General features: G+C 45.9%; 2 protein-coding genes across 2 annotated transcripts in view; both read right to left on the bottom strand.

Moving 5' to 3' along the window:
* The window catches only part of PID1 (phosphotyrosine interaction domain containing 1), a 257,491-nt gene extending 239,583 nt beyond the window's left edge, over positions 1-17,908 (bottom strand). The window contains exon 1 of the mRNA XM_060015980.2: positions 17,563-17,908. Coding sequence (XP_059871963.1) covers positions 17,563-17,592 — 30 coding nt within the window. The 5' untranslated portion in view covers positions 17,593-17,908. The remainder of the gene's footprint in view (positions 1-17,562) is intronic.
* On the bottom strand, positions 17,690-18,028 carry LOC138413861 (large ribosomal subunit protein eL22-like). The gene has a single exon (XM_069540836.1). It carries the CDS (start codon positions 18,026-18,028, stop codon positions 17,690-17,692), a length of 339 nt encoding a protein of 112 aa, XP_069396937.1.
* Positions 18,029-27,356: the final 9,328 nt, after the last annotated feature.

Below are 27,356 nucleotides of genomic sequence, written 5' to 3'. Positions count from 1 at the left end.
GCTAACACTTAAGAAATTGTTATGCTACATAAAAATTCTCCTGAGTCTGACATGCCCACAGAAATGCGAGAGATGAAGAATAATCTTCCCTAGCACACATTTTTATTTACCATGATGCATTAACAGCTTCAAATCAAGCTTCGATTTCCTATCTAGAGGGGCCAATAATCGAAATTCAAAAGATAAATAGCCTTGGTCCTTTAACACGACAAAAGCAGGCATCTGCTCAGTTCCAAGACAGACTTTTCGGTGCATTTTACAAGAAATCAACAATATATCAATTTCTTCCAGTCCTCAGATCAAAATGGATCCATTGGTTCTCTTTCTCCACAATCCAAGAAATGAGTTGTGATGACTGTCTAATGCAAAGATAATACCCTCTTAACCATAAGCCAAAAAAGAAAGAAAGTTAAGAAAAAAAGAAAGAAAATCCCTCCAAATAAGCAATGGCTTTGAGCCACAGCCAAATTTGTTTTTGTCCGATTTAGCTGTGACTTTCAGCTCATCAGGAGCCTACAGTCACTGCAACAGGAAGATGGGAGAAAAGAGAGGTGATGATCACCCCTTGGGAAAGCTATAAAAAGTGTCTAAAGACTCAGCAGTTAGCCAGAGAGTTCGAAGAAATTCAGAAATGGAAAGAACTCCACTCCCATTAATTGTGAGGAAAGGAGGAGGAGAGAAGAAAGGAAGAGGCTCAAAAAAAGAGAGAGAAAACATAGATGTGGCCCCAAATCGCAGAGCAAGACTACCTCATGTGTAAAGTTGAGGTCCCTGCAAATTAAGTTTTATTTCCAAAAGACTCCCTCCAAGTTTTCACTGAACGCTTGCCCTGCTCGTAGGTACCCTGCCAGCACACAGGCCCTCCTGTTCAGAGCACACACATATCTCCCGGGTCAGCCTCTGTTCAACAAGGGCATTCAACTGCATTATGAAGAAAAAGGCCAGTTCTCTGGGCCAAGGAGTAAAGAAATCAGCCTTGAGCCTGTGCTATTTACCATTAACACAGCAGAGAGCAGGACACATCAATTAGCAGGCTTTTTAGACTCTGTATTCTTCATTCTCTAGACTGCTCTACTTCCAGAAAACCATTGAGCTGTACCATTCAGACAGTCTGTCAACATCCTAAAACAGATATTGGCGGTTTAATGAATATTTAAATATAATTTCAATTTCCGCAAGAGGATTCCCACAGGGGGAATGCTGATTTGAATTTTCTTTGGTTGTACAACACTCTCCCAAATTTGCACTTTTGCAAAGCCATTCATTTTCTACAAAGCATCGAGCTCCTAGAGAAAAGACAAGGGGGGTGGGGTGGGGAAGGGGGCGGGAGATGCCCAAGCTAACTGATGCCAGATGAACTTTTCCTGCATCCAGAGAACTTTGTTTTGAAGATTTCCGCCTTGTATTAAATCAAAGTGGCAAAGCAGGTCTTGAAAACTAGGGAACTGTATTCTCTACCCTGAAGGTCAAGACTGCCAAACTTGTAGGTATTTAACTTTCTGGGCTCAAGAATCCACATTGTCCTAGAGTGAACTTACAGAGCCATTCATATTTTTAACCAATAATTACAAATGCTTCTCAAGAACTGAGGCTCAGACAGCCTGAGACCCTGTCTTTTCAGCTATTTTGGCCAAAACAGCTGTTTGTGTCCCCGACACCATTTCTACCCCAGGCTCCTGAGACAAGAGACAAGAGGGATTCACTTGACTATGTGCACCAAAATACTTTATTTGTTTTGGATGCAGTAAAAGCATCATTACTTAACATGACGCTCTGCTTTTTCAGTGCAGAGATTTGGCAGGAAGGTGCAAGTGACATCCAAGTTATAAAAACCTTAAGATTTGTAGCAGATGCCAATAGCAGGGCTACACCCTCATAAACAACGAAGACAGAAATCTTTCTCCAGTGACAGGCCAGAACTTGGAAGCTGTGGGCCGGGACTATAGGATAATTAGGATTATTTCTGTTCAGTGGCACTTACTAAAGTAAGGGTATATGCATAAGAAATGCCGGGGTGGGGGGAACATTTGCATCCATTCTTTAGTAAGCATGTACAAGTTTTACAAAGAAGGTGTACCCACAAGAAGGGGCATGTGTGCATCCCTGGGTTTCTGGTTGGTATCCTGGAGATCCTTCAAGCATGGCTCCCTCACTTTCCTCCACACATACGTTCTGTTCTACATATCACCTTCTGTGAAACGGAATTTGAAGACTGAATGTTAAACGGTTCAAAAAAAAAGAAAATCTACCTGTACATCAGTCAGAGTTTTGTAGTTACAAGCAATTGGTACCAACTCTGGCTCGTGGAGGCAGAAAAATAAATAAATAAATAATTGGAGTGACACTGGATTAAAAGGAGGGTAGAAGGACCAAGCTCAGCAAGGACAGGTATCAAGTTGCTCCCAGGGTCCATGCAGGAGGACTACAGAGTTTCTACAGATCACGGTGAGTAGAATTACCAGGTTTTGGCTACTTTCAGCCTTTCTGCCACCCTGCTCAGGATTCCCACTTTTGGGAGAAATTGTCTGGCTAATCTAGACATTTGGGGTACACATCGACCCCACAGCTAAAGGAGGGCACACTGATTGCCAGGCCCCTCTGAATGAGGTCCCCCCACTGGACCAGGGGAAGAACAGTTCCCAAAAGCAAAATCGGAGTGCTGTTAGCAGAACATGGGAAATGAAGATGGGCAGAAAAAAACACAGATGTCCACTTCTACATAAACAGTCTTAGCATTCCTACTGAATTGTTTATTTTTTCAACTTCTAAGGACAACTTTGGCAAAACTACAAATAATGTTATTGCCCAATAGTCGGTGTTATGATGTCCCACATGTTATTTCCAGGGTCTTCAATTTAGGAAAATGTCTGGGGCTGCAGATGAGCTGATGTACATCCTATTCTTCTATTAGGTAATGAGGGCCAAATAACTCATTATGTTTCTCTTCTTACTTAGGCTGCCAGGAAGCTCAGAGCTAGGAGTTTTAGGCTTAGTGGTAGCACCTGTCCTTAGTCTAGGTTTTCAAGTACAACTAAATCTCTCCCTTCATGAAATGACTAGTATTTGAAGAGTTTTACTTCAGTCTTATTTTAACGTCTCAAAGGCATAACTATCTTTTATTGAAAAGTACTTCAAAAGCATTTGAATTTTTTCCTTCTTAACCAAAAGTCAACCTTTTCATAACTCTGTAAGTATTTAAGGTGTAATTATATTTTCTGAGCTTGTAGATTGACCAGGACTTTCGTGTCCTGCAGCCAGAATCATCTCTTTCCTTTTTTGCTAGATTCAATTAGGATAGATTAAATTAGAAAGATAGATAGATAGATAGACAGATACATAGATAGATGATAGACAGTTCTAACTCTGGGTCTGATTAGAGTGTGCAATAATTTTTAGAATAGTTATCAATAAAGTTCATAAACCTTTATTGGAAGATCAATAGGGAACTGTCTCAAACCTATAGTTAGAGAGCCTAACCCAGAGGAATGATCGAAAACTAAGGAACCAGGAAGTGCTCAGCACTTGTGCTTTCAATGAACCGAGTAGACGGTTGAAGGTTGGGGGTCTAATTCATTGTTTGTTTTATAGCTCAAGCCACTGTCTGAGTTAATTCCAAGTACTTTTAATACCAAAAATAATCAGAATCCCCTAATGCTGCAGGAAATGGGCAGAGTCAGGTAGAACAGTGGCAACCTGGGAAGGTAAATGAAAGCAGCAGCAGATCTGCCCCCGGATGACCAGAACACACTTGCAAGGTGCTTTGGGGTGTGTTTTTGGTGAAACGGGGATTCTTAATTATAAAGGTGGTGCCACCCTTACAGATGTCTTTCAGTTTGGGTTTCCTAAAATAGCATTTGAATGGTCCTTCATAGGTTGATAACTGTGGCCAAAAGGTGGAGATCCATTCAATTTAAAACTACTCTCCACCCTCTAAATTTACCCCCTTTTTTGGAAGCAATCTGTTCCAATGTTTGGCAGTATAAATGCTCCCGAAGAGCCAATACCATAACAGGGAGGAATTTTAGTCACCTGGTGTGGGAGATGTAGGAACCGGCTGACTGGTGTTTAGTGAGAAGTGGGAGGAGCCTCCCACTTCTGCCCGGAGGCACCGCCCCCCCACCAACAACGTGCTAAAAGGGCAGAAAATGGGAGGAGGAACCCCACTTCTGGAGCTGAGGGTGGGCTCCCAGAGTGGTGCCGGGAGAACTATGGACGGTGCTAAACAAATAAACTTAGTCACACAATTGTTTATCACATTGGCCTTTAAGAGTCAGGAGACTGGGACTTCCCTGGTGGCGCAGTGGTTAAGAATCCGCCTGCCAATGCAGGGAACACGGGTTCGAGCCCTGGTCCGGGAAGATCCCACATACCGTGGAGTAACTAAGCCCGTGCGCCACAACTACTGAGCCCACGTGCTGCAACTACTGAAGCCCACGCACCTAGCGCCCCGTGCTCCGCAACAAGAGAAGCCACCGCAATGAGAAGCCCGCACACCGCAACGAAGAGTAGCCCCTGCTCAACGCAACTGAAGAAAGCCCGCACGCAGCAACGAAGACCCAACGCAGCCAAAAATAAATTATTTAATAATAATTGTTTTAAAAGGAGTCATGAGACCAAGGATCTGGTCCTGATTCCAACAGAACATGAACTTGGCATTCAATTCTCTCACCAGCCAAATGAAGTTGCTAAGCTGGATCGGGGTCCCCAACCCCAGTACCTGCAGGACCCAGCAGGCGATGTGATAAGTGAGACGTGCTCCGTAAGGCCTGGGTGGAGCTGGAGGCCACACCCGACTCCAGTGGAGCAGCATCTGGTCAGCGATCCGCTATGGGAGAACCTGGGCCCACAGTGGTTGGACTGTCCGCGTTTTTGAGAGAATCAGAAAGACCAGCTTTCCTTATAAATTCCTCTAATTTTTCAATCCTGGAGACTAATTTGTGATGTTTTCGTATACACTGAAGGGGCCAAAGGAAACATTTGTGTAAGCTAGAGCCAAACCTCAGGCCCACAGTTTGTCAACTTTAAGTTCAGGTTGTATATCGAAGTGCCCTGGATAGTGGGTGCGCCTTTATACAGGGATTATCTTCTCCCCTCCTGTGGAAATTCACAGGGCATTGGCATCTGAAAGGCTACAAGAAGTCCTGTGCTTCACCTGGTGCTTCCCAAACCTACCCAGAGACTGAACTCCTTGTGGCAAGACTCATAAGAGCAGCTCGCTGAGCTTGCGCCTCATGGAACAGACTTTGGGAAACACAAAACTTATCTGCTTGGCTCCAAAACGCTATACTGCTATTCCTAGTGCACTCTTGGATCTGAAGCAGGGGAAGAAATTAGTATTTACCGACTCCCAATAACGTGCCAGATACCACGTATCCCACATTTCAACTGACAGTCAGGAGCTAAATGTTATTATCCCCATCTTAAAGTTGAAAAGATATAAATCAGAGGCCCTGAGGCAACCCCCAATAATTGAAGCAGCCAAGATTTGGATCCGTGGGTGATTAAAAATCCCACGGTCTTTCCACTATTCAGTAGCTTGTAGGGGCCACAGGCAGCCTGATCTGTACCCTAAAGAAATACAGTCACCATCCGTATCTGCGGGTTCAGCATCCACAGACACGCAGGGCCAGCTGTGCTGCATCATTTTATATAAGGGACTTGAGCATCCACGGATTTTGGTACCCACGGGGGTGCTGGAACAAACGCCCGCTCGGATACTGAGGGACAAGCTTATTCTCCCATCACCTGCCATGTCTCCCTTACTGCTCACCCCTGGGGCTTTGGATCTACCTTTTTTTCCCCCTCAAAGTTTCCAGGCTCTTCATCTGAAAAGAAGCGTTTTTCCAAGAAAGCCAGGTAATCCACCAAAACATTCGGCATCACTGAGCAGGTGTGAGCATCTGATGCCTTTGCTCAAAGGAATAATGTATCAAAGCCGACAGCTGCATTGAAGGTGCGACAGACAGCTAACCTTTGTGGCGCACGCAGACATGCCAGGCATGGTGCTCACTCCCCCGCCCTTCCCTTTCTTCCTCGTTTGGTGTCTGCCCATCCTTTACCCCCTCAGCTCCCCAGTCTCCCCTCTGCTTGACTTTCTCACCCATCTGCCATCCCTCACCTCAACCCATTTCATTTCTTTCCTTCACCCCCAAAGTAAACAGAGGAACAGAAGTCTAGCATTTTATGTGCCACACTCAGGAGTGACCACACATTCTGGTTTGCCAGGAGACGGACTCACAGGTCATGCCTGCTGTTCTCATTAGTTATTAATAGCGCCCCATCACCTCAACAGGACCTCAGATTGGACAAGAGGCCACATGATCTCATTATATATTTATTAAACAAAGGCTTCTGTTCCTTGTCCTTTAAAAGAGATGAAATCAAATTCCTCAAATTTTCCTCCCTGAGGGGAAGAATGTTTTCTAAACTAAAGTTATTTTCATATGCTTCTCAATAGCTTTTTACTAAAGTTCAATGGCCATTGGTAAAGTTGTTGCATCTTATCTAATGTTTTAGTTGCTATCTTCTTGAGAAAAAGAATTGTTCCATAAGAAATCCAGACTCTATATCTGCTAGGCATATTACATCCGCAAACTAGATTCAAGACCCACAAATGGTTTTGCAGAATGTATTCTCTGTGTGTTTCCTATCACAGGAGGAAGAATGGCAGGCAGGTGGCCCGACCAGCTGCAGGGATCACAATGCCAGAAATTCACCCTTTCGATAGCAAAATCTCCTGAGTCTACTGGCCACTAGGGGAGGAATCAGATGCTAAGATACAGGGCTAAAAAGGGCCCAGAGGACTGGGGCAGCTGGAAAACCAACATGTTAGAAAGAAGTGAGAAATGCGTCCCCGGGAGGATGGAGGTTAAAGGGGCCATCCTGAACGAGGAAGATCCGCCAAGGCATCGGCTGGAACGTTCCATCCTTTGGTCTGGATTTCTCCTCTTGCTCAACTACTAGCTTCTCTCAGATCCTCGGGCAAACTGAGATGGATGGAAATGTCATTTCAGGAAGTAAACCAAGAAATGTTTGAAAAGGAGAGAATGGAACTCTAAGAAAAATATAGAGTTCATTATTTACATTCTGGGCTAGAATTTTAATATCCAGTTAAAAGAAAACAAGAACTACAGAGAATTCGCAGAAGTGAGAGCAGAAACTAGTAGTATTGTTTAGCTCCCCAACACCTGGCACTGTGCCTGGCATACAGTGAAAATTTCACGTGCACTTTAACAGCTTCAGGTATAAATGACGTGTAGTACACTGCACAAGTTTGTAAGTTTTGACCTATGTACAAGCCCATGAAACCATCACCGTAATCAAGACGCTGAACACATCCCATCACCCCCAAAAGTTCCACCCACCCCAGGCTCAGGCAGCTGTAATTCTGACTTCAGTCATTTTACATCCCCACCAGCAGTGCATGAGAGGTCCGGTTCCTCGACGTCCTTGCCAACAATTGGTACGTTGAAGCCTTTTTAATTTTAGCTGTTCTATAGTTGGGCAGTGTTATCTCATTGTGCTTTTAATTTGCATTTTCCTAATGACTAATGATGTCTTTTCATGCGCTGATTTCCTAACCATATAACTTCTTTGTTCAAATCATTTGCTCATTTTCTTTAATTGGGTTGTTTACCTTGTTACAGTATTGAGTTTTCAGAGTTCTTTATATATACTGGATACAAGCCCTTTATTACAAATATATGATTTGCAAGTATTTTCTCCCAGTCTGTGTCTTCTTTTCATTCTCTTACAAATATCTTTAAAGAGCAGAAATTTCCTGCTCTTTAAAGAGCAGAATTTTGATGAAGTCCAATTTACCCAAGTTTTCTTTTATTCAATGTGTTTTTGTTATTGTTCTAGGAAATCTTTGCCCAACCCAAAGGAACTTTTGGGTGTAGTGGATCTGTTCATTACCTTGACTGTAGTAATGTTTACACAGATGCATACAAAGATTTTCTGCTGTTTCTGTCTAGAAGCTTTATGGTTTTATGGTACACCTGGGTCTAGGATTCATTTTAGGTGAATTTTGTATAGAATATGTATGAGGGACAGACTGAAGTTTGGGGTTTGTTGTTGATGGTATTGATTTTGCTGTTTTGCATACGGATTGTTTCCGCATCGTTTCGTTGGAAAGACTATCCTTTCTCCGGCAAACTATTTCTTTACACTTTTGTCAAAATCACATTCACTTCTGATCAAAAAGGAGAACTCTCAAAAAAGGCCCTCGCTGACAGCTGCTAAAATTTAAAACATGCATCCTCTTTGATTCAGCAACTCCAATTTTATCAGTTCCATCTAAAGAAATACAAGCACCATGATAGTGCGCAGATCCTTATAACAGTATTATTTACGGGAGGAAAACAACAACAACAAAAAATGGGTACAACCCAAATATTCCCTGACACAGGAAGGACTGAATAAATTACAGTCCAGCTCCACCACCAAATTTTATGTAGGGAGTAAAAGGAATGAGTTGGGGCTACATGAACTGACCAGAAGAGATATCCAAGAAACATTCTGTAAAGTGAAAAAAGCTACAGAGTTTTATATACATAATGATTACATTATTTAAACAAACGAGAAAAACCTAAATATGTGTCTATATATTTGTATGTGTTTGTAAAAACCTAGGGAAAATTATGGGCAAAAAACTACCAGACAGATCACATGAGTTTCCTTCATGGGCAGAACTGAGAATGAGGGAATGAACAAGATTATCAACTTCTTGGTACCCTAAGCAGACATTATTTTGTAATTTTTGAGTTAAATCAAGTCTAAAATAGTAGCCATGACTTTGCCATGCAGCGGATGTGCACCCTATTCCATTACACATCTGTACCACCACTTGGAAAAAAAGTGGGTTTTTTTGGTGGTTGGTTCTAGTAGGGAGAAATATTTTGGTACATGAGGGATAACCCCCCACCAAAAAAAATTCCACACTAAGTATATTATAGGTTGAATTGTGTCCCCAAAAATTTCATATGTAAAAGTCCTAACCCCTAGTACCTCAGAATGTGACCTTATTTGGAAATAGGATCATTGCAGATATAATTAGTTACGTTAGAATGAGATCATACTGGATTAGGGTGGGCCCCTAATCCGATATGCCCGGTGTCCTTATAAGAAAGGAAATTTAGACACAGAGAAAAACACACGGGGAGCACACCACGCAAAGCTTCAGCTGGAGTGAAGCTGCCACGAGCCAAGGAATGCCGAAGACTTGCAGCAAACTACCGGGACCTGGGAGGGAGGCATGGAAAAGATGCTCCCTCACGGCCCTCGGAAGCTATCGACCCTTCATGCAACCTGACTGGAGACATCCACCCTCCTGAACTATGAAACAGTACATTTCTGTTGCTTAAGCCACCCAGCTTGTGGTACTTCATTAGAGCGGCCCTGGGAAACTAATGCACTAAGCTCCCAAGCAGTTAAACCTAAAGCAAAAAAAAGTAGCAAGAGCCACTCATCAGCACCACGGTCCCGCAGCCCCCAGGTCCGTGCCTAGGGAGCAGCCTCAGAAGACACAGAAAGTAAACAGCAGTGTCTACTGTCCCGCATTATAGGTGGCTTGTACACCAGGATGCCGTACACACCTGAGGGAAAGCTGGTTCCCGATGTAAAGACATCAAAGCATGCGGTGGGCAGAAGGGGCTACAGTATCTGCGTGTTTATCCCCAGACCCACAATTACACAGAAACCGTGGGGAAGGGTTTGTCGTGAACGGATTAGGGTGGATCTACTATTAAGAAAGGATAACGATTAAGGAGCCCCTTTCTCCTGGCACCTCCCCCTCCCTTTCACATGTGCAGCATCCTTCCCTACTGAGGAAGAGAGTGGAAAGTAAAGCAGCCTTTCAAAACTTGAGTGACTCTCAGTATCCTGCAACAAACCATGATGAAAAAGAATGTATGTGTGTGTGTATGTGTGTGTATATATATATATATATGTATAACTGAATCACTTTGCTGTACAGCAGAAATTAACACAACATTGTAAATCAACTATATGGTAATAAAATAAATTAAAAAAAAAAAAAACTTGAGTGACTCTTCACTCTGAGAAATGCAAGTCCAACGAGCAGCTGTGCAGAGATCCAGGCTCCTTATCCTCGTCAGGACTGGAAACGTCTGTGCCATCGTGGCTACTGTATGAAAAAGAGGAGCTGGCCCGGGAGAGCAAGTACTATGACTCCTAACGACGTTTATTTTATCTTAAAAGTGAGTTCCAGCATAGGCATGGATACCTCATTAAAATACTTTATGCAGTCACCAAGTGAAAAACAAAATCAAAACAAAATATCCAACCAGATACGAATAATCAACCAGACATACTCTGAAGTTGACTGGAAATGGATTCTAACATCAATCTACAGTTGTCCTTGCTGGGAAGAGGCAAATCCCAGAGGCTGGCTACCCGGGACCCTGCAGAGACTGACAACCCCGATCGTTTGAGAATAAAGCCCTGGGCCTCCCTCGGTCCTGCCTGTCTGGAAGAGGGTCACTGAGATCCTCCTTGAATTGACTGTCTTCCACACCCCAGCCCATAATTTTAAGTACCAGCATGAACTATCTCTTGAAGCACATTTACTTCCAGAGGCCCTCCCTTGGCAACGGGGCACACATTCCTCTCGGTGTTGGCTTCATTTTCCCAGGATGTTGACCAGAAGTAGATGAGAGAGAAAGCAGCAGCATTTAATTGGTCTTTAATGTCCGTTTTCATTATTTTTCAAATCCACCATAAACAAATTCACACTCCGCACAAAAAGCAGGCTATACAGAAACACTAATTTAGTCCCAGTATATGAAAGTCAGGCACACCTTAGCCTTCGGAAGTACAGTGACAGAACACAGACAAAGGCAGCAGGTTTCATGAATGTACTAGCGTGTTAGCTTCCTAGGGCTGCTATAACACATCACCACAGACTGGGTGGTTTAAAACCACAGAAATGTACTCTCTGACAATCCTGGAGGCTGGAAATCCAAAACCATGACATTGGTAGGGCCATTCCCCTCCAAAAGCTCTAGGGAGGAATCGTTCCTTGACTCTTTTAGCCTCGGGTGGTTGCCAGCCGTGCTTGGCTTTCCTCGGCTTGTGGTAGCACAACTCCACACTCTGCCTCCATCTTCGCATGGCCCTCTTCCCCGTGTCTCCTCTGTGTCTTCAAATCTCTCCTTATAAGGACATTAGTCACTGAGTTCAGGGCTCACCCTAATCCAGTATGACATCGCCTTCACTCAATTACATCTGCACAGACCGGGTGTCCAAATAAGGCTACACTCACAGGTCCCAGGGTTAGGATTTCGACATATCTGTGTCGGGGTGGTGGTGCGGGCAGGGGGGAACAACTCAACCCATAACAATGAGTAAGACATAGAGACCAGGCTCTGAATGTGACTCTTGGTCCCTCGGTAGCCATGTCAGTTAGGAAAGCCAAGGGTGCAAGTAATAAAGGACCCAACTAATTCATAGGCTTCAAAGAACAGAAGGAGGTGGCACTTTTTCTACTACTGAAACCTCCTTTATCAAATTAAGACCTCAGTCACAACACATGAGGGGAGGAGATGGCCTGGGCTGTCTTACTGGGAAGGGATATCCCGGCAAATACCAAGTGGCATCAGTACTAAGTGAGAGAGCCTACTGTGACTTTGGTAGCATTGGAATATGCCAAAGGCACAAAGCAAGTCTGCGCTTTACCCTTGACACAATCCTATTCCAGTTCTCGCCCTGGGGTTTGGACCTGGTGAATATTCTGATGCTTTATCACTGGAGAGCAGCTAAATTGGGATCACAACCTTTTTTTTTTTAAGTTAACATAAAATGATAGTAACGAATTCCACGAGACTCTAAGGAGGTCTTTGGACAAATATCTCAAATATTTCTTCTTGCTCTCCTTAGATAAAGCTTCCATTTAGATTTGTGCCCAAAGGTGGCTGAGCAAAGCACACTGCAGCCATTGAGTGCTTCTGGACTGGTTTTATTTGCTGACCACTAACGAGTCCCTAAACAGCAGCTAATTGGAGGAGTCAAAATAGCCCTGTGCAAGGGAGCCTGATGGCCAATAGCCGTGGGGCTGTCCAGCGTCAGCTGCTCCAGGATCCAATTTATGGGACAAATTCATACGGTGGAATGGAGTCAGTGCGAGGGAAGGCGGGAAGAGAGAGATAATCTGGAACATCAAACAAAATGCAAAACGTTGCCTAATGCTCCAAGATAGCCCAGGACAGTCAACATTAGGCAACGGGTAACCAAGGGTCAGAGAGTTTTTTTCCCAAGACTAGCATTTTGCAAGTCGCTTAGTAGAGATTTTGCTCTTGAACTCTCTGACGTCCTCCCTCCCTTCCCCCCAGTTTTGGTCTAAATGGGGAACGACTGCAGAAGTGATCGGGGTTATTGCCAGCTTTTAAGGTCTCTAGTTTGTCAAAAGTCCAGGAATGACCCAATGACATAAGGTAGCATTTTACTTCTGCGAGACCTCAAATTAATGACAAGTCCAAGTTTTCTTTAGGAAGCATAAGGCCCAATGCTTCATGCTTACTCAACTATGAGGGCTGAAAAGAACAGCAAAACGTAGGATCGATTTAGTGAGAAACCTGTGTGTCTGTAAGAGCAGCTATTACTCATTTCTAAGCAATTGCTCTTGAACTCTCCGACCTCCTCCCTCCCTTCCTCCCATTTTTGGCCTAAATGGGGAGCGACTGCAGACGTGATCGGTCTTTATTGCAGTTTCAAGGTCTCTAGTCTGGATAAATGCCATGTGCTCCAGCTTAAGAGACTCTTAAATGGCACTTGGGAATTTCAGCTTGAGGACGACACAGCAGTTTACTTCCCCCAGAGATTTGGGCCACCAAAAAGAGGGTAGCCCTTGGTCCACGCAGGCAACCACACGGCTTCAACAAGAGATATGAAAGTAGCCTCTCAGAGCCCATGAGGCCCCCACTGTTGCCATTCTATTTATTAATAACAACAGCACCCGCATGTGTACACCATCCTGCTGTCTCATCCTTCTAAATGACAGAAGAGCGGTGATGGAGATCCGGAGCAAACCTCCTGCTTCGAATTCCAGCTCAGATCATGTCTGGCTGCCCAACCCTGGCCAGATCATTCAAACTCTCTGGCTTTCAGTTTCTTTATCTATAACAAGGGGATAAAAGCGGTTATGGAAGGTAAATGAGCTAGATGATTCAAATAAAACCCCTTAGCGTCGTGCCACACACACAGCGCGTGCTCCATAAAAGCTGGTGTTGCCATCATCTGCCTCGCTCTGTTTTCCTCCTGTCAATTTGGCCTGCCAGGAAAAGTGTCGGATTTGCCAAGCTTTTCTCTCTGCCTGATGGGCCCAGTCTAACGGTCTCTAGCTGATCTTTTAGAAGGCTCTTCCATCTCCCTTCTCAGGGGAAAAGTGGAAGTGGGTAATGACAGAGAAATAAGTCATGAACAATCGACGCTCCAGGCCAAGGCAAGATCCGCCCGATATGACAAGGCAGAGAAAGGGCAAGACGAAGTGCTGTTACCGCCTCCAATCTCCAAATATTGGGCTGGCCAAAAAGTGCGTTCGGTTAATGAATACGTTGTTCGAGAAGGTTCTTGGTGAAAATGAAAAATGTCTTTTCTTTTTACTTAAAACCCAATGAACTTTTTGGCCAACCCAATAGTATTTAGTCACAAATGTAAACCTTTTTATCAGCCAGACGTTTAACAAGAAACTAAAAGAAAGGTTCTTCAGGATCTGGTTTCCTCCCTACCCTTCCTCATTTCACCCTCTTGGAGGTTCTAAGGTACAGCCATTGACCAAAATGTGAATGAAAAGAAAAAAGAAAAAAAAGTGGTGAGGGGGAAACACGGTCCAGGCTGAGAAGCCAAAAGCCAGCTTTATCGATAAAAGTTCTGTATTTTCTGGATCTGCCATGGAGACATTTTAATTACAGGAAAAACAGGCAAATTACTAGGACCTTTATAGAACGTCTCATAAGAAGATGGTCACACATAGATCTACTCCACAGTTAGAATTTGCCAGAACTTTTTCCCATACCTTTCTACTACCACTCTCCATTCCGTCCTTGTAGTAACTACACGACAGGCAAGGATGCATTGATCTCCTTTGTTCCAAACTCAGTCTCCAGTCGTCTTTCTCCTGCTCTCCACCTTTCTAGGCTTCCAAAACATGTATGTGGTAGCACCCTGAAGACAGACGCTCTGGGGAAACGCACGCTCCTCGTGGCTGAGCCCACACTCCTGAGCCGATGAGTCTGTCACTTCTAACGCCTCTGCCCGGCCCAACAATGAAGTCAATCAGGCAACCCATGTAAACTGTAAAATATCGAGGCCAGAAGTAGTCTCATCTCTATGTTGAAAAACCAACACTTAGCCTTTTTTACTGGAAAGTCCTCTTTCACTTTTCCGAAAAAAAGCCTGTTTCAAATCTGCTTCTTAAAAAATTTATAACTCTCCCAAGTCCCTCTAAGGAAAAAAGTCTGCTGTGCAAAGGAGAAGGTAAGAAGGGAAGAATTCATATTTATTCCACTTTAAAAGCTGGGGTGGTAATTTAAATCTTCACATCCCCTTTGATCCTACTATATTTTTAATGGCAGAAGCTCCCAGCGAGGGCTCGAGTGGGATGTAACAGAAGTTTTAACATTCAGGGGGGCAGATGAACTTGCCGCAGTCTGTGTGACTGAATGAGAAATTCCCCAGCTCAGCCCCACTCGGGGCAACAGGTCACTTTGCCTGTACTGGATTTGGGTCGAACAGCAAAGCCTCAGATCAGAAAATATCAGCGTTCGTTCATTTGGCGAAGAAGTGGGGTTTGATAACAATAATCCAGCCTGACCAAAGACGCCATTTCCCGAGCAAGAGAGCTGGATACCGGACTCACATTAGTTAGAGGATGACTGTCTAGCCTAAACAGAGTTCAGCCACACTCCCTCCCTGGGCCATGGACCTTTTGAATGGCGTCATCTAATAAAGTCAGTTAAGGAAAGATGTCCTTTTCTTCCCTCACCTCTTTTGTTTCTAGGTATTTGTACAAGAAATTGACTCCCTAGTCCTGTTAGGAAGCTCTGGGAACACTTCCTTGAAGCATTCTCTTCACTCAAGCTCATCTAAGTTAGAATGTTTGCATTAAAAATGAATGAGGAAAAAAAACCAGGGAGGTGGTATGAGAAAGTTAAACAGATTTGTGTAAGAAGGTTGGGGCTTTGACTCTGTTACAGACAGGGATTCATCATTATTTCCCCATGGAACACGCTTTCCATTGCCATTTCCATGGCCACAACATCTGGGCATGTGAAGCATCCCATTCACTGAGGAATCGGAAACCAACGTTCCTATACAGTGGTGCCTTGAGGGCAAAAAAGGGAAGAAAAAATCGCAGATGGCAAACAGAGCCCAAGTGACAAAAATAACCACAAGGAATGTAAACAAAGTATCATTACAAGCAGCTCACTCACCACGTCACCCTCAACAGCTCCCTTCCCCAGAAGCAAAAAATAAAAACATACAAATCGTGCTGTAAAGAAGAGCTAAGCTGCTATTGGGGAAGAAGCCATGAATACGAAGATTTTTCTCCATATGGCTCACTTTTATAATTGCAAGCCTTGAGGTATACTTTTAAGAGAACCAGGTCTGGCTGCTAATTTAAATTAGGGCAGCATGAAGTTAAGCCCTGTGTCGGTAAGTATCTTCCAATGGTGAATTGATTTTAGTCAGTGACTAGGCATGTTTACTTGAGCTTTCACAAGCCAAAAACCCCTGCTCTTTCAATCTGACACTTCAAAATGAAACAAATGCATTGCAAATGCACACTGTAATACACCAGGCTCATGCCAAACGCACATGTGTACATTTCACAGAAGAGCCAGGACATTTCTAGCGAGGAACGATCGCCATGCGGAACGCAAGCCAGAGCTAGCTCCTGCCAAGGGTCACGTGCTGTGGAGCACACAGGAGTCCCTACACGGAACAGGCCGGTAGAAGTAACTTCAAGAGACAAAAATCTACAAACTCTGCAGAGGCACGGATCCCCAGGCCACAAAAGCCACCCCCAGGAATTCTGACCTCATCTCTCTAAGGACCTCCAAGAGCTTCTCTCCTCACTTGGATGGGAAGCCCTCCGCCCCCGCTAAGTCACTCCTTCCTTTAGAATAAATTCACCACCCTGAACTGAAGGAAAAATGCACACGTACAACTGGTAACTGATGCCAGGGCTGAAATACATTTACATCACCTTTGGCCAATCATTCAGAGCCCAATATTGACTCTCTTAGTAAGAGAAGGAGAGAGTTAGGAGGCTGGTCATCCACCTCCCTATGTTCAAGGCTAAAGACCTCTTTTCTCGTTCATTCTGTTTGAGACCCTAGGGGACTGGCCTGGTGTCTCAAGCTCTTACTGTGAACCCACTCCCCCAGAATGCAGGCCCGGGGAGGCTTGGAATGGGGTTGTGAGGCATCCGCTTCTGCTAAAAGCAATGCCCTCTGCAGGTTAATCCTCAGTATGAGAACTCACAGGCAAAGGTTAGACTCTCCTAGCATCTGAGAGACAGACAGTCCGTGTTGGCCCTTTGAATTTTCATTGAGAAACCTCCAAAGCCAGTGAAGGCTCCTGGCCTCCACTGTCCCAAGTCTTCAGATGCATTCAGCTTCCAACGGTGCTGTATTTTACCACTGAAACACTTCTTCAAAGTTTACTATGAAACAGTGTGGCTCTAAGCCTGCCAAAAGTTTAACTGCAGGATTCAGTGGATTTTATCTGGCAGAGTAGCTGCCCTTCCTCCTGAGAATATTTTCCAGCGAAGGCAGTCAAACCTTGCAGTCAGGGTGATTTCGGGGTCCCGAGTGTCACTGAATGAGCTCCCCTCTGAAAACGCCCCTCTTTCTCACTTTGACCGCCTTCCCATCTCATCTCCCTGGCTTCAGAATCCAAAGTAAAAGCAGTTTGGCATTTCAGTAGACAGCAATGAAAAACTTTGATGGGATGACCCAGGGCATAACTATTCCTGGCTGAATTTAACTTTTGATTTTCAAATATGTAGGGGAGCTTGGGTTCAGGGGAGACGAAGGGAGAGCGCCAACAAATAGGAGAAAATAAAATAGAATAAGCAGCATACCATGACCAAGCCAAACCAAGCTTGATATTTCCAAATTATATTGGCAAACGTATGCTTTCTCAAATCATTTGTTCTGTCTTTCCTGGAGACGAAAAGGAAAAAAAAAAAAATCTGGATGCAAAATTCCTAACCCCAGACCAGTAAATTGTGTCAGTGGAATACAATCTAAAATTGCTGGTCAGAAAGTCCAGCGTTATATATACCTATAGGCAACTAATCCCCAAGGCAAAAGTTGCGCCGCCCGAAGCAATGCGTTCGTCAATTTCATCACCCCCCCCCCCTCACCCCGACCGAGTGCCCAGCGCTGGGTTAAGCGGACAGCATCAGGTTCTAATCCTTGCATTCACACACGATCGCTTTGGGCAAATCCTTGGCAGTGGTCAGACGCACCACCTCTGCTCCTCCGGTGCGAGCACCTTCTCCTCCAGGCTGGCCCCCGGTCACCCGGTGCCCCTTACCTGCAGGCGCTCCGTGGCCGGCTGCCACATCTTCCAGCCGCGGGGTCTGGCAGAGGAGACGCTGGCGAGACTCTGTCGATGGCGCCGGGGGTCGAGGGGCTGGGGGGCGAGGGGCTGCGGTGCCGCTTCACATCTGGGGTGGGCGCCCGCGGGATGTACGTCCAGGGGCCGGCGACCGCCGCGGGGTGGGCGCTGGGGGGCTGCGAGGGGGGGAGGCGGCGCGGCGCTCGGCTGCCGGCAACTTGTGGGCACGGCCGCGAGCCGCCTGTCCTGGCGCAGCTGCGAGAGGACTGCGCAGCTCCGCCCGGGCCCACGAGCGCACGGCGGCGGCGGCGACGGCGGCGGCGACGGCGGCGGCGGCAGCGGCGGCAAGCGCTCCCTCCTCCTCCCCCGCCGCCGCCGCCGCCCGGACCTGCGCGCTCTGAGCATGCCCGGGGCCGGCCCCCGCCCGGCCGGGAGCCCGCATCCCGGCCTCGGGGGACCCTGAATCCCGGCGAGGGGAGTGTGCAGAGGCCAGAACCGGCGGCCCTGCTCCCCCGGGGAGCCCCGGGTGGGATGGGGTCTGGGCGAGGGAAGAGCCTGGAGAGGGAGGGCTTCCTGAAGCCAGAGCCCATAGCCCTCTGGGGTCTCAGTCTTCCTGTCAACAGGGATCTCCGAATCGCCTGGGTCTTGACGGGCACTGTGCTGGGCCACGGAATTCCATTCATTCCTTCCAGTGGAGTTAACTGAGCATCTATTAGGCTCCAGCCCCTGTGCTGGATTCTGAGGATTCAGTGGCACAGAACAGAAGACAAGAGCATGTTTCCCCTCTCCCGAGCTTCATTCTACTTGAGGGAGACAGTCAGTGACAGAGGAAACACCTGAAAGGGCGCTAGGTCAGCTGGTGAGACATCTTGGCAAGAAAATAAAACAGGGGTGATGGGTGAAGAAAGGGAGAGGAGCGCTTCTTCGAGGGGGGTCCAGGTATGTCTGGGGTAAGAGAGGAAGATGGACCAGGTGAGGCATGACATGCGGGGCAGAGGACTGGGGCTCCTACACCTGGGTAAGGAAGGTAGCACAAGATCGCCCGTCCTCCATCCACCCTGAGATCTGCCAGGTGCCTCAGGAAGCTCTGTGAACCCAAAGATAAGCCAAGGGCCACCCTGGGCTCCCAGGCATGGAGGGTGGTGTGGGCCACCGTGAAATAACCACCTTTCCTAAAGAAGCCCAGCTCCTCCCACCCTCTTGACAGCTGGCCAAGGTGAGTATGAACATTCCCATCGTTTGGACAACACAGATGAGGCTTGCAGAGTCTAGGTGACCATTAAAGTCACACAGCCAGTGAGTGGCTTCAAGATGACTTGGAGTCTGGGGCTCTTACCCGACTCCCCTAACTGCTCTGACCATGGAAACACCGTGGGAAAAGGGCAACGTTCTGGGGCTGGAGGCTGGGGGAGCTTGGCAGGATGGGGAGGCTACGCTGATTCTGGAGGCTGATGAAGAGGGTGGGAGGAGAAGTAGTGGGAAACGCTCAGGGACAGAAGGAACAGCTAGAGGGGGAGGGCCACACCATCTGTGCGGGGAGCCCAAGGCTCCTGAGAGATGGGCCCACGGAGCAGCGGGGACTGGCGGGAGAGGGTCCCGAGGGCATACCACACTGCAGGTGCACCGCCTGGGTCCTGAGCTACTCGGGCACTACTAAAATCAACACCCCACGTCTGGAAGGATCTGCCCATGGTCATGCACAGGTAGAGTGATTTCCAGATATCAGAGCACTCAGCTCAGCAGACCCTCCCAGAACTCTCCGAGGGACAGAAACCCGCATCTCCCAAGGCTTGGGGAGCACAAGGTTCACAGAGCTGCCCAGAGGAGAGTCACATAGTGGCAGTGCCTATCCAGGGCACTTTTCCAGGCCTCCAGATGGCTCCTTCCACACCACACAGTTGCTGCCACCCACCCAGGCAGGTCCAGACCCTCAGTGCCCTAGGAGCCTCCCCCAAAGCCACAGAGATGCTTCTGAGAGGCTGGTCTCTATCTCCCCTGACGACCACGGGACCCTCCCATTCCTGCCGAAAAAACCACCAAGACTTTCTCAGCTACTTCCCCAGTCCCTGCTACCTGCTCTGGACCTACCAGTAAATCCCTTCTGATGAGGGGTTGGTATGTCAGTCCTGCATGGAAATACATCTCAGATGCTTGGTCATGTGGTCTCTGTTTTGAGATGATATGTTTACTTTTCCAATAACTCTTCATGCACACTTCCCACACCTAGAAAAGTCCTGCTGACAATAATAGACCTTCTCAGCCTCCTAATTCTCTTTTTATAAAACCCCAAAGCAAAAAGAGATGCACTTCATTACGAAAATCTAGAAATCCAAATGTCCACATTCAACCTCTCAGGAAGCTAAAACAGGACTGTTCCGTTGCCAGGGATGTCTTCCGACTTGAGCTCTGAAACCATCCTTGGTTGCAGATGCTTCCGTGGAAAAGTGATTTTGTTTTAAATAGCAGCGGGATGAGATAACGGCCTAAATTCAAATTGCATTAGAGCGTTAAATCCTGTCTTCTCACCACCTCCAAGTGTAATTAATTGTTATGACTCAGTAATACAGCTTTTAGTTCAGAGTATGATGCTATTTAAGGAGAAAAGGCTTCGGCTCTGTAGTGATTGCTTTCAGTTACTAGTCCCACTTTGCAAACATATTTGGTAAAGTAGTGTTTAAACTCAAAGGACACTCCTGTTTTCATTACCTTGATGCCGGGAATCAGGAAACTAGGGCAGGGGAAATGAGAGTGGAGGTGGAGCCTGGTAGAAGGTGACAAAAGGAACAACCCTCCCACCATCAGTTTGGCTCCCAAGCCTTCCTATTCAGAAGGAACCTGTAATAGAGGGTGAATGCAATAGAGACATCTACTGGTCAGAGCTAGGACGTGCACCCTGATCTCTCCCAGTCCCGTTTTGGGACGTGGCAACCTCAACCTCCTGGTGAGTCTGAAAGTGTAAACATCTGAGCAAGGAACGGTTGCTGAAATAAGCAGGAGTTGTTTTGGAGCAATGAGTAGAAATATTAGGCACGCGAGTACGTGCGTAATTTCATGTACTTAATCCCCTGTAATTATCTAAGCAGGTCTAATCTTATTAATAAATACCATTTCAAGGAAAAGGACCACACACACACACACAAATTGGCAAGGCCAAGGTGAACTATAAACACAACGTTTTGTCCAGAAAAAGAATTCCAACCATCCCCAGAAAATTTTGTAAGCCAAATTTAATCTAGTTCATGATTCTGAGTCCTAAGGTAAGCAACCTAGATGTCTACATCAGGAGAATGGTGAATTAAATTATGGTCCAGCATGTCACAGGAATATTAAAAGATTAGGCAGCCATTAAAGAGGATAATTATGAAGTTGCATTGCAGCTTTAAAATGCTTATGATATGATTATAGATTTAAGCTACAGTGTACATAATTTTAATACATTTATAAAATATGTATCAATTTCAATAAATATGGGAAAGGACCTAGGACAATAAGGATACAGGCTGAATCCCAGCCTTTGAACTAGGTGAGGACTTTTGGCAAGTCATTAACCTTGCTGAACCTCAGATTTCTCATCTGTAAAAAGGGTGATAATATTACATAGTACTTAGAGTTATTGCAGGCCATGAATGAGTGAATGCGTGCAACATGCCTGGCACATAGTAGGTGTGCAGAAAACTTTAGTTTTCATCCCATTACTTTTCTATTACTGAATGATCAAATTCTCACAAAGTGGCCCATGTTTCCTGTGGTCCGATCATTTCCATTTGGAATGTTTGTGGACTTCAATTATTTGATTTAGCTTTTCACATAAAAGTGATAAACCATATTAAAGCTCGTTTCCATTTTTAATTTAATCAGATGGTGAAATTTATTATGGTCACATGTTTAGCAGAGCAAGTACTGGAAAGTCCTTCTGGTATCATTAACTTCATTTCAAAATCACCAAAACAGCTGTAGATGAGCCATATAGAAAATTCATTAAACCATTTAAACCTCCCTATAGTGATGGAGCCACTGGCTCTCGTCCCTATGTACTGATAGGTATTTATAAGGGTGTTCAGATAACCCTTTCCCTCCCTCAAAAGGAAAACTTCACAGTTGTCTCTGCAAACTGGGTTAAAAGGCAAATGGGGCAGGACTACTTAATACCCAGGATCTGTGTTGTCATTCTCCTACTCAGGACCTCCTCATACCCTCACCAGCCTTAGAAAAGTGGCAGATTATTTTCAAAGATGGCCACAAACATTCTGCTCCTCTCAGAAGCCATGCCCTTTGCAGTGTGGCTTGCCCATTTCTCCCATCATGAGATGGAATTTATCTGCAGCCTTTGCATCTGTGTTGGATGTGTGACTTGCTTTGATCAGTACAATGCACCAGAAGTGACATTGTGGCATTTCTAAGCTTGGGTCACAAAACACCTTCCAGCTTCTACTGTCACCCTCTTGGAACCTGAGGTCATGGCAGGAAGAAGCCCAGACTAGCCTCTTTGAGATGATGACCCTGCAGAGGGAAGCCAAGCCAAAGTGACCGCACATGAGTGAGCTGACAGCCCAGTCACACCACTCAAAGACAGCAGCCACATGCATGACCCAGGTGAGGCCAGCAGAAGAACCGCTCGGCTGAGCACAGAATTGCTGGCCCACACAGCCATGAGAAAATAATATGGTTGTATTGTTTTAAGCCCTAAGTTTTGGGGTGACTTGTTAGGTAGGGGTAGATAACTGATACAGAAAGCATCACTAATACATGTTAGTCTCCTACTAAACCTTACATCTTTCTCAGTGTTTCCTGATTTATCAGAGTTGGCGCAAACGTGAAGCCTCATAGTCTGACATAAAGCCTTATTTCCTTTTTTGTTTGTTTTACTCTTGCTCTCCCAATTCCCTAGTGTACACCCCTGTCCTACTCTCAGATTGTGTGACCCATGCTGCCGAGCCATGCCTGCTAATTTTTCTAGTAAGTCCTTCTGAAAGGAAGGTGGGAACTGGGCCGTGCTCCAACCATATTAGGATTCTTTCTAGCACAGTTTGCAATGAACATGAGGGTACCTGCTTTTTCAGAGCCCTTCTCAGTCTCTCTGAGACACTGCCCATCTTTGTAGATCAGTAAATACAGCTCCTTTTCCAACTAGAGCCTGGGGAAGCTGAGAACGGCATGGAGGATGTGCTCAGATCTGTTTCCACCACATTTAGCCCAGAAAGGGGCAACTCTGTACTCTTCTTGTTCTTTGTGGCCTGATTTCTAAGGGTCTTTGTTGCCCTGTACCTCCATCCTGATTACCAGTATGATCCCAACACTCTCTCATGGGGACTGGTGTGAAGCCACAGCTTCTGCTATCTTCCCACCTCACCACTTCTCCACCTGAGTTGATTTCACACCAAACCAATCTTTCTTTGCTTCCATTTTTTTTCTCTCTCTTTCTTCCCACTTCCATCATCGAAGCCAAGAATTACTGTCCTCAAACCTATAGGAAATGCGCCGGCCATAACTGGTAGGAATTAGGTTATCTAGAAAAGAACATCCACAAAAAGAAAGATACCTCTGGATCTGTCTTGGCCTTTGCTTAACTTGAAGCAGGTGCACTTCTGCAAGTAAAACCTGCTCTGTTGGACAGGGCAGCCCTTCTTGCCAAGATTCAGAGATCACTGGGGAGTGGTAGAGAGCAAGTCAGTGGCCTTATGGACGGGGAACTGGGAGTGAGGTCAGGAGGAAACTGAATCTTCACCTTCAACAAACTACCTGGAATTGCAGGTAGAGCTGCAGAAATCATGGCTGTATGTTCTGTGTTCTTTTTTTACTGGTCATATTGTAAGAGGAAATCAAAAGGAGCAGGAAATCATCAAAGACCTCTCTGAAGTGTAGACGACATTCAGGAATGATTTCTTGGTCATGGTGTAGCGGATGTTCTGATGTACCATCCTCCCCCTTCAGGATCACTGTGTTTATGGCCCCAGCAGAGAGGAGTGTGGGCCAAGGTTGGTAGTGTCAGCCAATGGCCCACGGCTGAGTCCCCCTCTCGGCATTGCCTGTAGCCAAAGGAAGCCGACTTGCCCGATATATACCCTCCCTACGGGCAGCCCACTTCCAGTGTGGGGTTCGCAGACCTCAATGGGGGACAATGGCAGGAGGCCATCCCAGCATCTACTGTGGGATCAGCCAAAGCCTTGGCTGCAGCCGCCTCACAATGCAACCTCTCTTCTTGTCCAAACCTGTTTGCTTGCAAACTCTAAAGTGGGCATTTGGGAGCCAGACCACCCACTGGCTGGCAATAGACGGAGTTCCAATCATCTCTGGACGCTGTCACTGGGGGGTTGTTAAAACTGTAACTGGGGGTGAATGAAGTGGGATACAAATGGAAGGGAATGCGCTGATGGGTGCAGTGTCTCGGGCATTAGAGTGTTTTAAGGGAAACAGTAATTACAAGGATTATGGAATCAGATGGCTGTCGCTGAGTGTCGTGGATGCACTGGAGAAAGACAAAGAAATACAGCTGGGGATTACGGCCAAGGCGCCTCCTTCCTGGCATATAAAGAGACTCACATCTCCTGCATCTAAGTGGTGGAGAAAGCTGAGGCTCAGACCCGCGAGTGAGTTAGATGTGGAGTAAAAGCTCCAGGAAGACTGAGTTCTCCACTCCAGAGAGTGCAGTGCCGCGTTCAGGACTCTGATTGGGAGGGAGAGAGACCCCGAGGCTTGAGAGGAGAACACAGATTGCTGGATGTCTTTGGAGATCTTGAATTCCCAGATTCCATGACCCCTCTGAACTAAGAGCAGTGCTGCTCTCCTTGCTCAAGATGTATTAAACTCTGCTTTGCAAAGTCACTATTCTAATGTAATTGACTTTTATAGGACACTGCATGCCACAAAAGCAGAATATACGTTCTTTTTAAGTGCATATGAATATTCACCCATATAGACAGAGCATATACACATATACTGCTCCATGACATCAGCCACGGTAACGTTCAAAGAACTGAAATCGTATAGAATATGTTCTCTGGCCATAACAGAATTCATTTGGAAATCACTCACTGAGAAATGCCTGGAAAATCTACAAATATTTGAAATTAAACTACACACTGTTATGTGCGGATCAAAGACGAAATCACAAAGGACATTTTTAAATATTTTGATTAAAGAACAACGAATATCAGCCTATCAAAACTGTTGCATGCAGCTAACGCAACCTTAAGAGAGGACTATATAACCTTAAAGGCTTATATTTAGAAAGGAAACATGTGTAGAATCAATTATCTAAGCTTCTACCTTAAGGATCTGGGGAAAAACGTGGAGTCACAGGGACTCTCCAACATTGCTGCCGGGGTTATAAAATGGAACAACCATCTCAGAAAACAGTGTGACAGCTTCTTATAAAGTTGAATACATGCTTATTGTATGACTCAGCAATTCCACTTCTAGATATATACCCAAGAAAATGAAGACCTATGTCCACACAAAAACATGTACACGAGTGTCTACAGCAGCTCGATTTATCATAGGCCAAACTGAAAACAACCAAATATCAATCAGCAGGTAAATGGTTGAACATATGGTTTATCCTTACAGTGAGATACTTCTCAGCAGCAAAAAAGAACACACTAGAACATGCAGCAACATGGAGGCTCTTAAAAATGCTCTGCTGAGCAAAAGAAGTCAGACACCAAAGAGTATGCATTATATATTCCATTTACATTACGTTCTAGAAAAGGCAAGCCTTACCTGTAGACGTATACTGACAGAAAGAAAATCAGTAGTTTCCTAGTTGGGGGTGGGAGGGCAGTAATTGAAATCGAATGGATATGAGGGAACTTTCTAGCATGAAGTATTCTATTTCTTTTTTTTTTTTTTTTTTTGCGGTACGCGGGCCTCTCACTGTTGTGGCCTCTCCCGTTGCGGAGCACAGGCTCCGGACACGCAGGCTCAGCGGCCATGGCTCACGGGCCCAGCCGCTCCGTGGCATGTGGGATCTTCCAGGACCGGGGCACGAACCCGTGTCCCCTGCATCGGCAGGCGGACTCTCAACCACTGCGCCACCAGGGAAGCCCCTCTATCTCTCGACTGTGGTAGTGATGAGTCAAAACTCGTCAAGCTGTATACTTAATACATGTGCATTTAATTCTATGTAAATTAGACCTCAAAAGAGTTTAATTTTTTTTTAATTTAAGTGATAGCTGTTGCACAACTACTTCTGATTCCACATGCCCAGAAATCTGCAGTGAAGGGCAGGATTTACTCTGCTGCAGAAGTAATTGACCTGCATTATCAAGAGGAGATAGGGCTGCTCTTACAGGTGGGGACAGAGAGGGATAAATCGTGGTGTCCATGTGTCTCAGGGTGTCTCTGAGAACTCCTCTGCCCAGTTTTAAGAGTAAACAGATAAATGCAGCAATGGTGGCCTGAGAGGGACTTGGTGATCAGGAGCTGAGATTCCCTCAAGTGTGATGGCCTGGGTCATCTCACCAATGAGCCACTAAGCCCAGCTGAGTGGCCAGCTCAGGATGAATGGATCTGAAACAGGTAGTAGTGGAGGGAAATGATGAGCATCAGTTGGGCCTTCACTCCAGCTGCACTGACGAGGCTGTACTTGGTCTCACTAACCTTTCTCTGGTGGCTTCTCCAGGGCAAGAGACCCACCAGAAACGTGGAGGTGCTATTCCCAAGTGGAATGAACTTACTGGGAAGGAAGTCGAGCTGAGCCTCAGAGGGGAGGACGGTAGTGGATGCCGTGTGCACAGAATCCCTGACGTTGCTCCTTCCACAGCTGGGTCCTGCTCTCGACTCTGCCCTCAGCCAAAGGAGGCTGACTTGCCCAAGGCTGTGCCCCCTCCCTGGGACAGTCCCCGGGCAATGACCGGTTGATACAGGGATACAAAGGTCTGTCTCTAGGTGGGGGGGTCGGGGGAGCCTCTGAAGAGCCATCCCAGCTCCATCGCTCCCTCCAGGTGCAGCCAAGGTTCTATTACAACCCCATCACTGTTCAGCATCTTCCTTTGCCCAGCCCCGCCTCCACCCCCTCCAGGCATGGCTCCGTAGAGAACTTCCCAGCAAACCCCCTGCAAATAAACCTCTGCTTCAGAGTCAGTCTCCCAGAGAATCTGACCTGAGATGTGAGACGACCTTGGAGTCATAAAAGGGTAAAAATCTGGGTTTCGTGAAACTGATTTCCCCCTGCTGCACATGCATTAGTCCTTATTGCTGGGGTGGTATCACAAGTCCTTTCCCGAACATACAACTCTTTCTGCCCCCTCCCTTTCCCTCACCAAACAGCATCCAGGACCCAATTCAATATTTCACAGATAATATTTCTGGAAGCTTCCAGAGATTTACATTTTTATATGATGTACCTCTAACACTGTCCTATTTTATGTTTTCAAAACAATTTATACTATTTGCTTTTTTTTAATCACAGGAAACATCTCCGTTATTTAATTACAATGAAAAACATGAATTTCCAAGGTCGTTAAAGGAAGCAGTAAAGGGAATAGCCAACAAAGGGTTAGTATTGCTGGTAGGAGTTTTGAGGGGATGGCTGCTCTGTAAAGGGAATATTTTTGATTACATGTACTTGTAATCGTGTAGATCTAAGTTACAAAAGAGAATCTTTCTGGTGCTCACTCCTAGAATAAGGAGAGAAATAGCGATAATGTTGTCTAATCGCCCTGAGAGATCATCAGAATCACACTGTTTCACAGGCTTACTCACGGACCCCTGGGACAGTAGATGCGCCATGGCAGCAAGATTCTTTGGTAATGAGACTATCTTTCGCAAAT

The sequence above is a fragment of the Delphinus delphis genome, chromosome 7 (genome assembly GCF_949987515.2).
Source record: "Delphinus delphis chromosome 7, mDelDel1.2, whole genome shotgun sequence".
Classification (NCBI taxonomy): domain Eukaryota; kingdom Metazoa; phylum Chordata; class Mammalia; order Artiodactyla; family Delphinidae; genus Delphinus; species Delphinus delphis.
The sequence above is the reverse complement of the archived record's forward strand: the minus strand, read 5'-3'. Positions and strand labels throughout refer to the sequence as shown.

Coding starts and splice junctions, on each gene's coding strand:
- LOC138413861 (XM_069540836.1), bottom strand. CDS start 18,028: ATGCGGGCTCCCGGCCGGGCGGGGGCCGGCCCCGGGCATGCTCAGAGC.